Source organism: Microtus oregoni, unplaced genomic scaffold, assembly GCF_018167655.1.
Source record: "Microtus oregoni isolate MIOR12 unplaced genomic scaffold, Mior012 000006F_ref0000085, whole genome shotgun sequence".
Classification (NCBI taxonomy): Eukaryota; Metazoa; Chordata; class Mammalia; order Rodentia; family Cricetidae; genus Microtus; species Microtus oregoni.
Window position 1 is genome coordinate 28,511,834 of NW_024543065.1, and position 15,862 is coordinate 28,527,695.

At 41.5% G+C, this 15,862-nt stretch overlaps 1 protein-coding gene across 3 annotated transcripts in view; it reads right to left on the bottom strand.

Annotated features, from left to right (window-relative positions):
* Nucleotides 1-15,862, bottom strand: part of Afg1l (AFG1 like ATPase) — a 158,974-nt gene that overhangs the window by 76,680 nt on the left and 66,432 nt on the right. For all 3 annotated transcript variants that reach the window (XM_041654714.1, XM_041654713.1, XM_041654715.1), the window contains one exon: nt 15,539-15,597. In XM_041654714.1, coding sequence (XP_041510648.1) covers nt 15,539-15,597 — 59 coding nt within the window. The remainder of the gene's footprint in view (nt 1-15,538; nt 15,598-15,862) is intronic.

The following is a 15,862-nucleotide window of genomic DNA, read 5'->3' on the forward strand; positions in this document are numbered from 1 at the left end:
TATAGTTACTTGTTGGTATTTCTTTTGTGCTATAACATCCTAATTTCCTTAATGGCAGGATTTATATACCAGCAATATTGGCATCTCAGGTGACTAACAACTAATAGATGCATGTTGACATCAAAATATTTCTGTTTTTCATGAAGTACATTATTTGCTATGTGGGGCTCTTAGGCTTCGGTGGAGTGGCCGGCCTAGGACTTAAATACCACATTTAGAACCCTTTCAGAAAAGAAATACAACAAAGAAAAAAAATTACAGCAAACTTCTAAACTTTTTTTTTCAAGACAGGGTTTCTTTGTGTAACAGTCCAAGCTGTCCTGGAACTCTTTCTGTAGACCAGGCTGGCCTAGAACTCACAGAGATCTGCCTGAGGTGGTGGGCATGTATGCCTTATTACAATAAGAAAATGTGTAGTGAACAGTTCGAAGTAATAGAGAAACGAATGGTTCATGCGATATGGAAAGATCCAGAAAAGAAGACCTGATTATGGTGAGGAGTGGGCAGACACTGGAGGCCTGCTTGCCACCTCGATCCATGGTGACCGTGGGAGGAGTAGACTGAGGACCAGATCTGCTTGCCACCTGGTACCATGACGATGATATTCGGGCCAGGCTGCTGCCAAGCACTATATGAGATCCCTGGTCCTATAGCAACCATGGTCTGTGTTGAAGTCTGTGGCCCAGCTTGCCACTAGGGCTGATATAGAAGTCGGGGAGCTGCACCAGATACTGCAAACCTGGTTGGAGACATGGGTGGACTGTACTGCCACCTGGGGTCATGGTATCATCTGGGCCCAGGCTACTGCTAAGGACCATGTTAGGGCCCTTGGCCCTATAGCAGCCAGGCTCTGGATTGACATATGGGGCACCTGTTGCCCCCAAGCGCCATGAGGATGCCCAGGATCAGATCAATCACCTGAGTCCAGGTTGGTGTCTAAGGACCAGGAAGCATCGAGATCTGAGTGGCCTGCGCTGCTACACAAGGTCATAGTTACTATCCAGGCCCACAGCCAGGCCTTGGGTTGACCCACCCTTGCATCTACCCTATCTAGGACCAACTGGAACTGGTGAAGAGACTGGTCTTGTGGAACGATACCTGCAAGATCTCCAAGACCAGCGGCAGCCACAGGGTATCCAGAGGAGTTCTGGTTAGGATGCGGTGAGGATGGTGGACCAGAAAGCAGAGGCCTTGAACCAGACCAGTGAGTCACTGCAATGAACATTTGTCAGTAAAACCGATGGGACAAAGAGGTATTCTATAGGGCACACTGAAGCCTCATTGCCACCAGGATGGATGAAGAGGTTTGGAGAAGCAGAAAAGGAGAAGCAAAGTTCTTCTGTTGTTGTAGATTTTGTTTGGTTTTTGTTAGGGGTTGTTTTGTTTTGTGCTTTTATTTGCTTGAGTGCTTACTTTGATTTGTTTCCTTATGGGGGGTGTGGCAGGGATGAGGGGAGGACAGGGCACTGGGTGGTGAACGGAATTCAGATGCCTGATGTGAAACTCCCAACGAGTCAATAAATAAGTTATTAAAGAAAAAAAACACCTAAACCTGATCTTTAAAAGCCATGACATAAAAGGCATGCAGTCTTGTAGCCTAATCCCATCCCTTGCAGGTGAAAAAACCTCCAGACTTAAGGGGCCCGACACAGTCAGTGACAGCGCCAGGCTCACAAGGATGCTGTTCAGACAAGAAGGAAGGAAGGAGGGAGGGAGGAAGGGGGAAAGGAAGGAGGAACTGTATCAGTTCTTGGAGAATCTCATGCTACATCCTGACCACATACATCCCATTAGTCCTCCAACTCCCCCATCCGCCCTTTACCCTTCCTCCCAACATTATGCCTTTGTTATGATGACCACCAAGGCCAATTGAGAGATGACCTTTGTAATCTCTTGGCTTTTCTGTCCTCTGGAAACTACATGGATATGTGAGATGATTGGGATGGTTGTGGGTTTGCATACACATATGCATGTGCATGTGCACAAACATGCATACACTCGTACATACACACACAACTACTACTACTACTACTTTGGGTTGTGAGGAATTTTGAAAGTCACTTTAGATATTATGAAGAGTTTAACCAGACAACCAAATTTTACTAATATAGGCTTCCTACCACATATTGTGAGCTAAGGAATAAAATATATAGATTCCTACACATCTTTAAAGATGACAAGGTTCTTTTTTTTTTAAATAAAAACAAAAAGAAAATGAAACACGAGCTACTGATAATAAGAGTATATTCTAATTATACATTGGTATGTCCTTTCTATGGATTCTAACTTATGGGCCAATGCATCTTCTGGCTTTTGTTAATTTTATATGCTTACATACATTATGAGACAACAGTGTCTCAATAGCCTATGAGACCAACTTAAAAATGGGAATATAAGCACAGTCAAGAACAAATGAACACACAAAGTCATTTGTGCCACCCACCCCTAGGGTAATTATGATTTTGACAGAGAAAACCTAAATTCACATAGTAGGAAAACAAATGTCTTAGGCATTTGGAGCCTGGAGAATTTGGCCAAACTATTGTTCCTGGCGCACAGTTTGTGTCTTCGTGCTCAGATGTTGTTGAAACAGCAGACTTAAAAGAAATAATGTCAATGAATCCTACCAAGCACTATACATGACCTCTGGGGTAATTAGCAATCATTCAAAAGCAACAAGACTAAAATGTTCTATTCTTTATTACTGTCAGCTCTTATCTTGATCAGCATTTTAATAAAGATGGTTCGTTTCTAAGACAGTTTCATGAATCAGTCATAATTACATTCTGACACGCAGTGAATAGTAAAGCGAAACTAAATATCACTTCATCAACCTTTCTAACCTTTATGCAAGTATTAACTGTAAATAATTTTTACACAATCCTACAACAGGAAATCTGCATATTTCTTAGCTTTGTACATACTTTACCCCAAATGAGTTTTCTGTGACCTATACCTGAAAAACACAATCAGCCGTAATTATCCAGTCCTGTGAGCTGCTCAGGTGTTGCCTTTCAGAGTTCAAACCAACTTCAAGTATAAAAGGCTACTTTACTCTACAAATGTACAATATGCAAAGTGGGTTAAGTAGCCCAAGGCATCTCAGAGCATTGTGGCTTGAAAGAAGTCTACCTGGAATCACAACGTCATAAGAAAGCTATCCTTAAGCAAGGTGACACTCACAAAAACTGATTCGCAGATCACACATGGAGGAGCAGGCTACTGATGACTGAATTACAGCTAAGAGCTGCCGGAAGGAGACTACGAACTGAATGCAAGCTGGGCACTCAAGTATCTGACAGGGTCGGTCTTTCTTCACACAAAGATGACGCCAAGTAGCTCAAGGGAGTATCTGAAAATGTCAGCAATGGGAGACTGGCCTAGGGGCAGTGCTCTGAGCCTGGGCACTCCAGCTAGGCCACCTCAGCATTCCCTCACCCATAGGGTCCTGCTGAGTTTTCCCGTGACTAATTTATTTTTGCTGAGGACTAATTTAAAACTATTTGGGGCCATAGAAGTGAACATAAACCAACAACCAAAGCAAATTAACACTAGATTTTGGGTGGCCCGGCTGTCCCTGATCACTCAAAAATCTCCAAGGAAATGCAATGCTTTCTCGGGAGCAAGCTCTTCCCGGGAGTAAAATAACCCTGGACACACTATTGTGGACACACAGCCAGGCTGCCAGGCTTGTACTTCACTCAAAAATAAAGTTTACAGGAAATATACTGAGTAATATTTTGGTCAAACTGATCTCATTTAAAAACATAAATGCTATACCTAGTACGCCACTCTTGGTTTCCTTAGGGCCATTTCAATTTTAGGACAAGCGCTTCGCAGAAGACAGTCTAAAGTTATTCCCTGTACGATTTCTTACTATCTTCCTTATAAAACAACCTTACTACGATGTTACTGATGTTAAGGCAGAAGACGTTCATCAACTGGGGAGGACTGAAACAAAAATGTGTTGTTCTTTGTGTGATAAATTTTGTCTGATTTTTCTACTTGGCTTTCCTGTGCAGAGTCCTTTCTGCTACTGGAGGTGCAAGCTAAGCAGCGGAGGGTGGGGGAGATGCATTGATTTAAAAAAAACAAAAAAAAAAAACAAAAAAAAAAAAACAGATTTTCCAAAAGAAAAAAAAAAACGGTGGTTAAGATTTAAACAAAACTAAAGATGTCTCCCTCTGAGCCCTGATGGGGTCCCCTACCTCATTAGGGAAACTGAAAACTGGGGATGCATTTTTGTTTCAAGAGAATCCAAAAGTCCTTGGTATAAAGCAGACTTGGGGGTGCAGGGCCCATTCAGTCTTTCTGCTCCACAACCACTACGACAAAAGTATAAAACCCCGCCTCGCTGCCAGGCCACAATGACTCTTCCCACATCAAAGGCTTTGCACCACCACGGTTTTTTTCTTCTTCAAAATTTATTCAAGCTAAGGGCAGAGAGACAACGATTCATACACGCTAATTACGCCTAATTATCTCTTCCCTTTTCTGACCAGCTCCGGCCAGGGCTAAGTGCTATCTGGATTTCTCACAACCTCCCTCTGCCCTGTCCATCCAGCCCCACAGTGGGGCTTTTCAGAGGTTCCTCAATGTAGGGTTCAAGCAAATTAAATAATGATTCTGTTAGTTTTGACACGTTTGCGCATTAAATATGAGGACCTCTTGGTTAATTTGGCAAGTTCCTTGCATCTCTTCATGGGTAGCCTCATAGTAACACCCTCTTTTAAAGGAGCTTCTCCTCATGTCTCCTTTTCATGATCTAAATGAAGTGTTTATTGGATTACAGTCCTCTGCGGACCTCCATGGTGGCCTGTGACAGAGCTTAAAAGTTCCTTTCATTGGCTTGAGTTCTAGGGGAGGGGAAAGGAGACTTCTATTTCACATTACATCACTAGCCGAGAAAATTGCCGTGTAGAATTAAACTAATTTATCTCATGATTCAAAGAAGCCACTAATTCATATTTAAGACATACTTCCTTTAAACCATTTTTGTCACCACAAAACCGATTTCTTGTAATTAAACTGAAAATAACAATTTATTCAAGGGAAAGAATTCAAGTCCTAAACTATATATTTTATATGTAAGGCACAGCTGTTTATATTTCAGTTAAAAGCAAGTATATAACTAATATATTTTATAGAAAATCTTTAGTTTCACTTTACAAAACGGGAAAAAATATTTTTTAAAAGCATATACCCCAAATTACTTTTCCATAGGCTATCTAACACAAAGTATTCATTTGGGGATAAAGATGAATAAGAATTACATCTCAACAATTTTTAATTTTAATCCTATTTATCCATTTCAAGAACACAAAACAAAATCACATATTACTGATGAAGTTTAATTCCTGTTGCTATCAATATATTTTTCTCAGTAATTTCAAGTCTATTTTTCTCAAGCACAAAATAAGCTCATAGATGGCAACACCTTGGGTCAATTCCTCAATTTACTTAGCCCAAGAGTCGCTAATCCCAGAAATTGACTACACATCAAATGATCAGCTTTTGTCTTGTAAGACATCACACACCCAAAAGGATTCAAGTGAACACCAGTGGCTTGCAGGAAGCCAGCTTTCTCTTGAGTCCAGGGGTCTGCTCTGGGACTTCTCTTCTCCTTTGTCCCGGTCAGTTCTAAGTCTTAAAAGGGCAGCTCCCAAGTAAAGACATCACCGCGCTGACAAAGGGACCCCCGGAAGACTGACTCGGGTGACAGTCCAGTGGAGGGCAGTTGGGTGGACGCTAGCCCCTAGGCTAACAACCCGAGAGCTCCAGTGCTGAAAGGCACCATGAACACGCCGGCAAACCGCTCCCAGCAGCTGTGAAAGCCACCGCAGGACAAAGCGACAAGATCCATTTATTTAACCACTCTAAAACCCTAGTGCAGGGAACCCTGATTGCTCCTCGGGCTGAGGGGGGGGGGGGGACCTAATTGGGGGAGGGGGAGGGAAATGGGAGGCGGTGGCGGGGAAGAGACAGAAATCTTTAATAAATAAATAAATTAAAAAAAAATAAAACCCTAGTGCCAGTACGGGGCAAGAGATAGGTGCCACAATGTCTTGTCCGAAGGCATAAGCATCTTTTCTATAGTTTGCAGCTGCAGACTACAGCACAGAACATCCTCAAAGTGTCCACTAGCAGAATAAGACCCACGGAAAACAGATCATAAAATCTAACAGACAGCTTCTTAAAATGTTTTTGATCAAGAAAGCATAACACCTGGGTGGTGATGATGCATACCTTTAATCCCAGCACAAGGGAAGAGTTCGAGGCCAGCCTGTTCTACAGAGCAAGTTCTAGGACAAGCCCCAAAGCTACAGAGAAACCCTGTCTCGAACAACAACAAAAAAATAGTCCAGAAATATTACCAAGTAAAAGATATGTATTCATCCCTGAACTAAATAGTACAAACTTAGTAGCAACAAAACTGTTACTGTCTTTAACTATTAAGTATCTATGCATTTCATATTTAAAATCAACTCATGCTAAATCAAAATACAATGCTTCCAAATGAGCAACGTTTTGTCAGAAATGGAAAATTCTGAAGAGTTGATGCTAGGACCTACTGTTCTCTAATTTCATTTCCCAGATGATACTGACGAAAGAGAGAATCATACTATAGGATGCTCTGCTGGCTGCTGTCCACAGCTCATAGTTACCGTCCAGTAGTCAATCACCCAAATTTTAATTTTAAGAGGAAATGAAGAACTCTCAAAAAGAAGCAGCCTGTTGTCACTGTAAAAGACCATCGGAATGCTGACTTACTGGTGACAGCCTATCTTTGTTAGAAACACGGCTACGACACAGGACAGTTCCCAAGGGGATGGTATTTCAGAGTTGTTCTAGAGTTAAACTGACGATGAAAATTCTAAAAAGACAGTGAGATTCACACAGAAGCTCTTAACTTTAAAATCTACACACAGCATTTCTTTCACTGTGGAGTGAATAAGACAAAACAGTCTGCGTGGTAAGCGATGGAGTGAACAGAATTTTTACCCAAATATAAAAGACAGGTCTATACAGTCACCTGTTTACAGAACCGAGCAGATGGGACCAGAAATAATTTTGCTAGCCAGTTCCGCCCTTAAGGCTAATACGATTCTTCTGTCAAAATATCAGTTAGTCCTCCATACCTTTAAGATCACAATTTTAAATACTAATGATAGCACAGATTGTGTGGAAAGAATATTATTCAATCACTATGCACTTAAGACATATTTTAATCTATATGAAATTACTGGGCACCATGGCTCTCATCTCTAATCCGAGCACTCAAAAGCCTGAGGCAATCCTCTTGCCTGAGTTACACTGTGAGATTTGGGCCAGTCTGCCACATAGATTAAGACTCTGCCTCTGCTGGGCCGTGGTGGCGCACGCCTTTAATCCCAGCATTTGGGAGGCAGAGATAGGCGGATCTCTGTGAGTTCAAGACCGGCTGGTTCCACAGAGTGAATGCCAGGACAGACTCCAAAGCTACACAGAGAAATCCTGTCTCAAAAAACCAAACCAAACAAAACACCTCACACAGTTTAAAGACTCTGTCTCCTAAATAAATAAATAAATAACAAAACAATAAATGTAAAAGCTAGGGCTACAGATATGCCTTAGAAGTAGAGTACTTATTTGACCAACATGTGCAAATGCCTGGATTCAATCTCTAGGACTGCAAATAAATACAGAAGTATGCGTGCGTGCATGTCTGTCTGTCTGTCTGTCTGTCTGTCTGTATATATGGAAATAACATTTTCATTTGATTCTAACAAAGCCAATAATCTCAAATTACTGAATCATCTGCAACTGATCCTGACCACTCTCTTGGCTCTTAGCCCACCAACATCCTTCTTTCGAGCACGCATTTATCCCTCTTTTGAAGTAACACTTTCTCTGATAGCTGCTACTGAATGTACTCTAGCACAGGGTTTCTGTTACATGAACAAGTAAAATTTTCTAGGAAAAAAAATGCTGTTTACACATATTAGTTTAAGTAGCTGTTTGTGCCTCACACTCTTTATTTTTGTTTTGTTTTGCTTTAATTTTGGGGAGAGGGGTTGGGGTTTATTTTGGGTTTTAGGGTTTTTTGGTTTTGTTTGTTTGTTTGTGTTTGCTTTTTGAGACAGGGTTTCTCTGTGTAACAGCCCTAGCTGTCCTGAAACTCACTTTGTAGGCCAGGCTGGCCTTAAACTCACAGAAATCGGCCTGCCTCTGCCTCCCAAGTGCTAGGATTAAAGGTGTGCACCACCACTGCCTGGCTACCTCACACACTTTATCAATGATGATCCATACACTGTCTGAAAAAAGACAGAACATAAATATTTTAGACTTTCAAGACCATTAGTCTGCTTCAAGAACTCAACTCTGTTGCTATAGTGTGAAAAGAGCTACAGACAACATACAAAGAAATGAGCATGAAGCTTTTCAATAAAGCTTTATTCACAAAAGCAGATAACAGTCTAGATTTGGCTACTGCTTCTATATGCTGACCTGGATACAGATATCAAGTTTCTGTAAAATACTGCAGTGTAGAGGCCAAGAGAGACACATCTAAGTGTAAAGAACAGTCTGTACAGATACTGGTAACTGCTTTAACAATTTCACCAGTATACATACTTTAGAAGAATTATCTAAATTGTGTCAGATGGGTCATCAGGGAGTTTCAAATTACAGACTTTAAAGATTACTATGTTAATTATCTTTTTATCTAAGAGTACTAAGTGTCAATATGGTCCCTTGTGTTTGCATGCTACACCAAACACATCCTGCTTTTATTTGGAGGCAGAGAGAGGGGATCTAAGTTTTAAACAAATTCTCAAAGCCTCAGGTAAACAGAAGAATAGTAATAAGTGGTTCATAAAATATTAACAAACTAATTACTAATCACATCTTAAATGTACAATCCTCATGGTCCATCCTTTCCATACACCCCCTCTATGATCAATGTCCTTTGGCTCTTCCTAGTAATTTTTGACTTTCAAGTCTCAGTGTAAGTATCATATACTCTTTGGGGAACCTGACATGTGCCACTTTCTCTGCTCAAGCCGCTCATTCGGGTCAAAGCCTCTTTGCCACGTACTTCAGCATCCCGTACTTAATTCAATTACAGAAGTGCTCACATGACATGATCAGAATGTTACTGCCTGAAATGTTTAATCAGATTCAATTCAACCACCACCAATTACTTTACTGTAATATCTCTATTTATAAGTTATTCATTTTGACTGGTGGTGTGAAATCTTAAAAGTAATTTGCTCGGGAAATTTCATGAAGGCTGTAATTCCTACATTACCATATGTCCAAAAATACATGTCTGTAGGGTTTTTGATTTAAGTGGCTCTGAAACGTAGCAGGGATTTATTTATTTTTTTCCACTGGCCTATTTGGGACAGAGTCTCACTATGTAGCCCAGGCTAGCCTTGAATACGCAGGCCTACTGCCTCAACTCCTGAGTGCTGGGATGAGAGGAGTGTGCCACCACATCGGGCATGTGCACAATGACCCAGCTGACAGGATAGCAGACATATTTTAATTGGTTCATTTTACACGTAGGGGTGTTTTGCCTGAATGTATGTCTGTGCCCCACTTCTGCACACACCTGTGCAGTGTCCTCGAAACAGAGAATTCCAGATGGGTGTGGGTGCTGGGAATTGAACCTGGGTCCCTGCCAGCTCACTTTCCTTCTGATCTTACATTCAATTCATCTCCTTTACCTTATTAGTAAAATGAATTTTAAATTTCTCTTAAAATATTAAAAACTGCATCTTCTCTCGTTGTCTGAGTCAGTGCGCTCATCGTGCGCTCTGAGCAACTAGTCAGGTCTTTCCTTCCTGCTCGTGGGTCCTCCTTCCTATATGTTTTTGTTTATAAAAATAAAGAAGTGTGTGTGTGTGTGTGTGTGTGTGAGAGAGAGAGAGAGAGAGAGAGAGAGAGAAGACACACATGCCACAGTGCATGTGGAGGTCAGAGCACAGCTGTGTGCTCACTTCTCTCCTTCCAGATTTCCATGGTTCTGGGGACTGAACTCAGGTCCCTGGCCTGAAGTGCCTTTAGCCCCCAAGTCATCCTTCCATAGCCTTTTGATGGAGTCCTCCAAGAAGCGTGTGTTAGTGTTGGAAGGTCGGCCTTTAGGAGGTGGCTGTGTCATGAGGACACTGTCCTCAAGGATAGAGTGATGCTGTCATCACGAAAGGAGGATGCTGTGGAGTGCGTCCTTCTCATTTCTCTCGTCTCTGCCTAGAGTGGATACCACATGAGGGCTCACTAGATCCACATCTGGTGGTTTCTGTGATAACAGAATTCATGACCTCCAGAGCTTCAAGAATAAATCCATCTTCTTTACAAACCCCCCAGTTGCTGACATTGTTCTAGCATCACCAACTAGACAGACACATGCCACATTTACTTGTATGGTGGTCATGCTCAATACTTCAATTTGAATATCAGAGTCCTGTCCAGATCTGCTGAGTTCCTAAGAAAGAGGGACAAATCTGATCTGTTTAAATTTTTTTCCATTAGAGTAATAATATATGTTTATTTCAGAAATTCCATTTCATTTCATTTTTGGTGAAATGAAATTTCATCAAAATCTGAAATCTCATTTCAGAAATCTCTAAAAGAGGAAATCCACTTAAAATCCCATCATTCAGGCACTGATGTGGGATTCCCCTCTGTATGAGGTGAATACCATTGGTTAACAAAGAAGCTGTCTTGGCCTGTGATAGGGCAAAAGAGCAGAGCTAGGCAGGGAAAACTAAACTGAATGCTGGGAGAAAGGAGGCAAAGTCAGAAAGATGCCATGGAGACACCAGAGGAGAAAGACGCAAGCAGGAAGCCGGAACTTTGCCAGTAGGCCATGTGCCTCATGGCAAAATATAAAAGAATGAAAATGGTTAATTCTAGATGTAAGAGCTAGCTAGCAATACAATTAAGTGACTGGCCAAGCAGTGGTTTAAATAATACAGTTTCTGTGTGATTATTTCAGGAGTCTGGGTGGCAGGGAAATGAAAAGCAGCCTCCTACAACAAGGCACAATTTCAACTAACATTTGAGATGCATCTTCCTAGTACTCTTCTGTGCAGAACATTGTTTTCATCCTTCTATGGCAACAGGCAAGTTCCTGCATCATCTTGCAGTCTGTGATCAGCAGAACTCCTAGAAAAGCACCCCGCAAATAATCACACTGTATCCCCTCATGTGCATGTGAACACCATTGATCTAACTGCTCCTCTAAACATGCATGATAACATGGGAACAAAAGCTTTGTGTTTGTCACTGCTTTTAATAGCTTTTATAGTTATACTTTTTATGTCTGTGTTAAAACATGACTGAGTTCCTGAGCTGGGGGTGGGGATACCTGTTTTGCCTATAATTAAACACCAAGGTGTGAGGATGTTGGCTAAGCACAGAAGCCCTGCATACACTTCCAGCAAGAAGTGGGGAAAAGAGCAAGCTGAGAGCTCACATTCTGAACTGCAAGGGAGAAAGACTGAACGATGCATGGCTTTGAAAGCTCAAAGCACACCCCTCGGGACATACTTTCTCCAGCAAGGTCACACTTCCTTAACCTACCCAAACAGCTCCACCAACTGGGGACCAAATATTCAAACAGCGGAGCCTATGTGGGATATTCTCATTCAAACCACCACTCCCTGACCTCCACAGACTCATGGCCATACTATAATAAAAGCATATTTAGTCCAATCCATAAGTCCTCATGGTTTTCAATCTCAACACTGTTTTTAAAAGCCCAAAATCTTTTCTGAAACTCAAGGCTATCTCTTAACTATAGCCCTCTGTAAAATAAAAATAAAATTTTATACTTCCGACAATAATATAACACAGAATATACATACCCCATTCCTGGTACCAAATTCTATATTAGTTACTTTTCCATTGTGATAAAACATCATGACCAGGCAATTTACAGAATAAAAAATTTATCTGGGCTTATAATTCCTGAGGGTTATATCCACAATGGCAGGAATAGCACGGCGGGAGGCAGGAATGGCATGGCAGTAGGTGGGAATAGCATGGCAGTAGGTGGGAATAGGATGGCAGTAGGTGGGAATAGGATGGCAGTAGGCGGGAATAGGATGGCAGTAGGCGGGAATAGGATGGCAGTAGGCGGGAATAGGATGGCAGTAGGCAGGAATAGGATGGCAGTAGGCGGGAATAGGATGGCAGTAGGCGGGAATAGGATGGCAGTAGGCGGGAATAGCATGGCAGTAGGCAGGAATAACAAGGCAGTAGGCGGGAATAAGATGGCAGTAGGCAGGAATAACAAGGCAGTAGGCAGCAATAAGATGGCAGTAGGCAGGAATAACAAGGCAGTAGGCGGGAATAGGATGGCAGTAGGCAGGAATAACAAGGCAGTAGGCGGGAATAAGATGGCAGTAGGCAGGAATAACAAGGCAGTAGGCAGCAATAAGATGGCAGTAGGCAGGAATAACAAGGCAGTAGGCGGGAATAGCATGGCAGTAGGCAGGAATAACAAGGCAGTAGGCGGGAATAAGATGGCAGTAGGCAGGAATAACAAGGCAGTAGGCGGGAATAGGATGGCAGTAGGCAGGAATAACAAGGCAGTAGGCTGGAGCAGGATGCTGGAGCAAGATGCTGGAGCAGGATGCTGCAGGCTTACACCTCAAACCACAAGCACAAAACAGAACACACACTAGGAATGGCAGCAGGCTTCAGGTTTTAGTGACTTCCTCCAACAAGGCAACACCCAAGCAGTGTTGCGAGCAGTGCTACCATCTGAGGACCAAGGATTCAAATGCCTGAGACTGGAGGCCATCTCATTCATATTAGTAATGTCTTTTATCTTTGGATGAACATTAAATTATATAACTGCTAAGTATACATAACTTAGTAAAGAATAAGTCACACAAAACTGGGACATATAGAAGCATTCGGAATAGCCAGGATGAAAAGAACTCTCTGGACACTAGTGGATTCGCAGAGAGCCCAGCCTAGAGTCTAGATGAGTCACTTCTCAAGGGAGGAAAGAGGCCTGGAGTACAAGCTGATCTTTGTGGATCCCACTTGACTTAAAAACAACCCTCCAAGGGATCAAACTTAACTGCAGGAAATTTATCCACTGCCTATTTACAGATATTAGTGGATTCTCATCTTGGCACAGCCAAGAGAAATACATAGCAGAAATCCACTTTAAAACACACAGCGTGGCTACCCCTCTTGTGCCCTCTCCATGATCCCAAGTTCCCCCCAGTTCCAAAAACGACTTGAACTCCACCCTAGGTATGACTGATGAGGGTATGATTGATGACTATCATCTGTAAATAGGCAAGATGTCATTCAGTTAAGTCTGAAGCCATCTTTACTTACAAAAGAATCTTCATATAAACACACTGCCCTACTCTGCTTTCTGTTGCTTTGATAAAACAGTGTTCAAAGGCACCTTGGAAGGAAAGGGTTTATTTGGCTTTCATGAAGGGAACTCAAGGCAGGAGCCTGGAGGGGAAAACTGATCAGAGACCAAGGAATGCTTTTACTGTATTGCTTCCCAAGCTAGCTTTCTTATGCAGCCCAGGGACAGGGCTAGCTACCTGCAGAAGGCTGGGCCCTCTTAAATCAACTAGCAATTAAGACAATGCCCCGTCGGTATGTCCCCCACAGGTATGTCCCCACAGGTATATCCCCACAGGTATGTCCCCGTCGGTATGTCCCCCACAGGTATGTCCCCACAGGTATGTCCCCCACAGGTATGTCCCCACAGGTATGTCCCCCACAGGTATGTCCCCACAGGTATGTCCCCACAGGTATGTCCCCACAGGTATGTCCCCCACAGGTATGTCCCCACAGGCATATTCCCAGTAAATCTGATGGAGGTCATGCTTCCACGAGTTTCCCTCACTCCAGTGACTCTAGTCTATGTCAGGCTGACCCAAGAGTAGGACCCAGCGGAACGACAGATGAGCTCCTGCAGAACCAGCTCTAGTGTTGCCGCTGAACTCAGTTCTGTTACATATAAGAAATCCTTTGAATGAAGTGGACATTTTAGAAATTTTCGAATGCAGTCTTTACTTTCTTGGGCATGTCAGCTTGTGCTCAATTTGAAATTATGGATTATTCATCTCTGGTGTCTCTCTTCAGAGAAATTAAGAGTAGAAAAGGGAATGAAAATGACATTTAATTCAGCCAGTTTAGCTGGCTATTGATGGTGCTGTATATCAAATTATGATAAATTACTGACCAAAAAAGGAAAGAAGATTTATGCTCTCTCTCCTCCCCCTCAAAAAGTATATAGACGAAGGTCTGTGAGCCTTCTCTTTCTACAGCTTGCCATATGAAGATACTATTTTGGGCATCTATTTTTTCCATTTCTTATTTGTGTTTTGGTCTCTTTGTAGGGTACATACTTTGGAGTATGGAGGAAATCTACCTCTCCCCATATGTGAAGCATGAATACCAAAGGAGACATTATCGACAGTCTGGGGCCTCTGGAAATGCTTTCCCCACATCTAAAAATACCTCAGAGAAATTCAGATCCACGGGAAACAAAAATTGGTCAGGGAAACAGATGTTTGAATTCTTCTGAGTTAGTGCAGGCACCAACAATAATTCAGCTAAAGTGTGTGTCAAAGAGATTGTCTGACTGTGTGCTTAGAGTATTTGAAGGCAATCCCACTCCTTCTTAGGAAGATTTTTCGAAGTTTAGTTTTTGTTAAATAAAACTTTATTCTTTTTCAGATGTGGTGATAAGAACTGAGAACATTTAAATACCTAAAATTAGATAAATTACATTTGGCACATAATTGTGCTTCATTTAGGAACAATATACTTTGCTTTTTAAAGTATTTGTGTACATTTTACATTCTCAAGTAGATTATGAAGACCTGGAGATAAAAATCCCCTATTTTGTAATTCTATTACTTACTGTGACTAGTGTGGCACTTTGCACATAGTAGGCTTTCAGGAAATATGGGTAGACTATAGAATTAGTGAATAATCATGTAGAAATTACTTAAAATTAACAGTAAAAAAGGAGGCTATTTTATTCTTAATGATATTGTAATGAAGACTATTTTAAACTCTATGCAGCAATGATACACACAAATATTTAAACTATTTATGTGCCTCAACTTGACATAATTTCATGATAACTTGATGGCAATCACATTTAAATATATTAGAATATTTTTGTAATAATGGTGTTCTAGAATAGCAACTTTAATAACTAGGAAAACATGTTAATAATGGCCATTAGCCTGAAGGAAACAAAGAACACCATGTATAAGCTTAAACATTCTGCTATAATATTTATGAGCAAACCTTAAATTAAGATTTATAAAATGTAAACTATCAAATGTTTCAGCTAAGAAATAATTTGGACTATATTTGTCATTTTTCCCATGTACACATGGGGAAATACTGTTTTTAAGAGGTATCTTTCTGCTCTTGTCTCTGACTATCACTGTCTAAATATGGAGATGAATTCTGCTTGATGCAAGACCAAGGTGCACAGACTCACTCGGCGATCACCTGCATGTCAATGGATGAACAAATGATTTCCCCTTACCTTCAGGACAGCTATAAATGGTACAAAGTTAGCCCTCTGGAGTCCATTTTTGTAGAGATCTGAAACAAACAAATGCATGAGCTTTTTACTTAGCTTCAACCACAATGATACTTTATCTTTTAGGCTGGCAAATGGAGCTTTCTACTGACTAAGAAAGCACAAGAAAACTGACCAAAATTATTTTTATTCAGACAGAACCAAGACTCTGACTACATTTTTAATAGAAGAAAAGTGAGCAGTTACAGAAAGGAAATCAGAAGCGTCCCAGCTCCTAGCTTTACATGGAAGGAAGAGGCAGTGAAAATACAAAGTCACGCCTTCCAG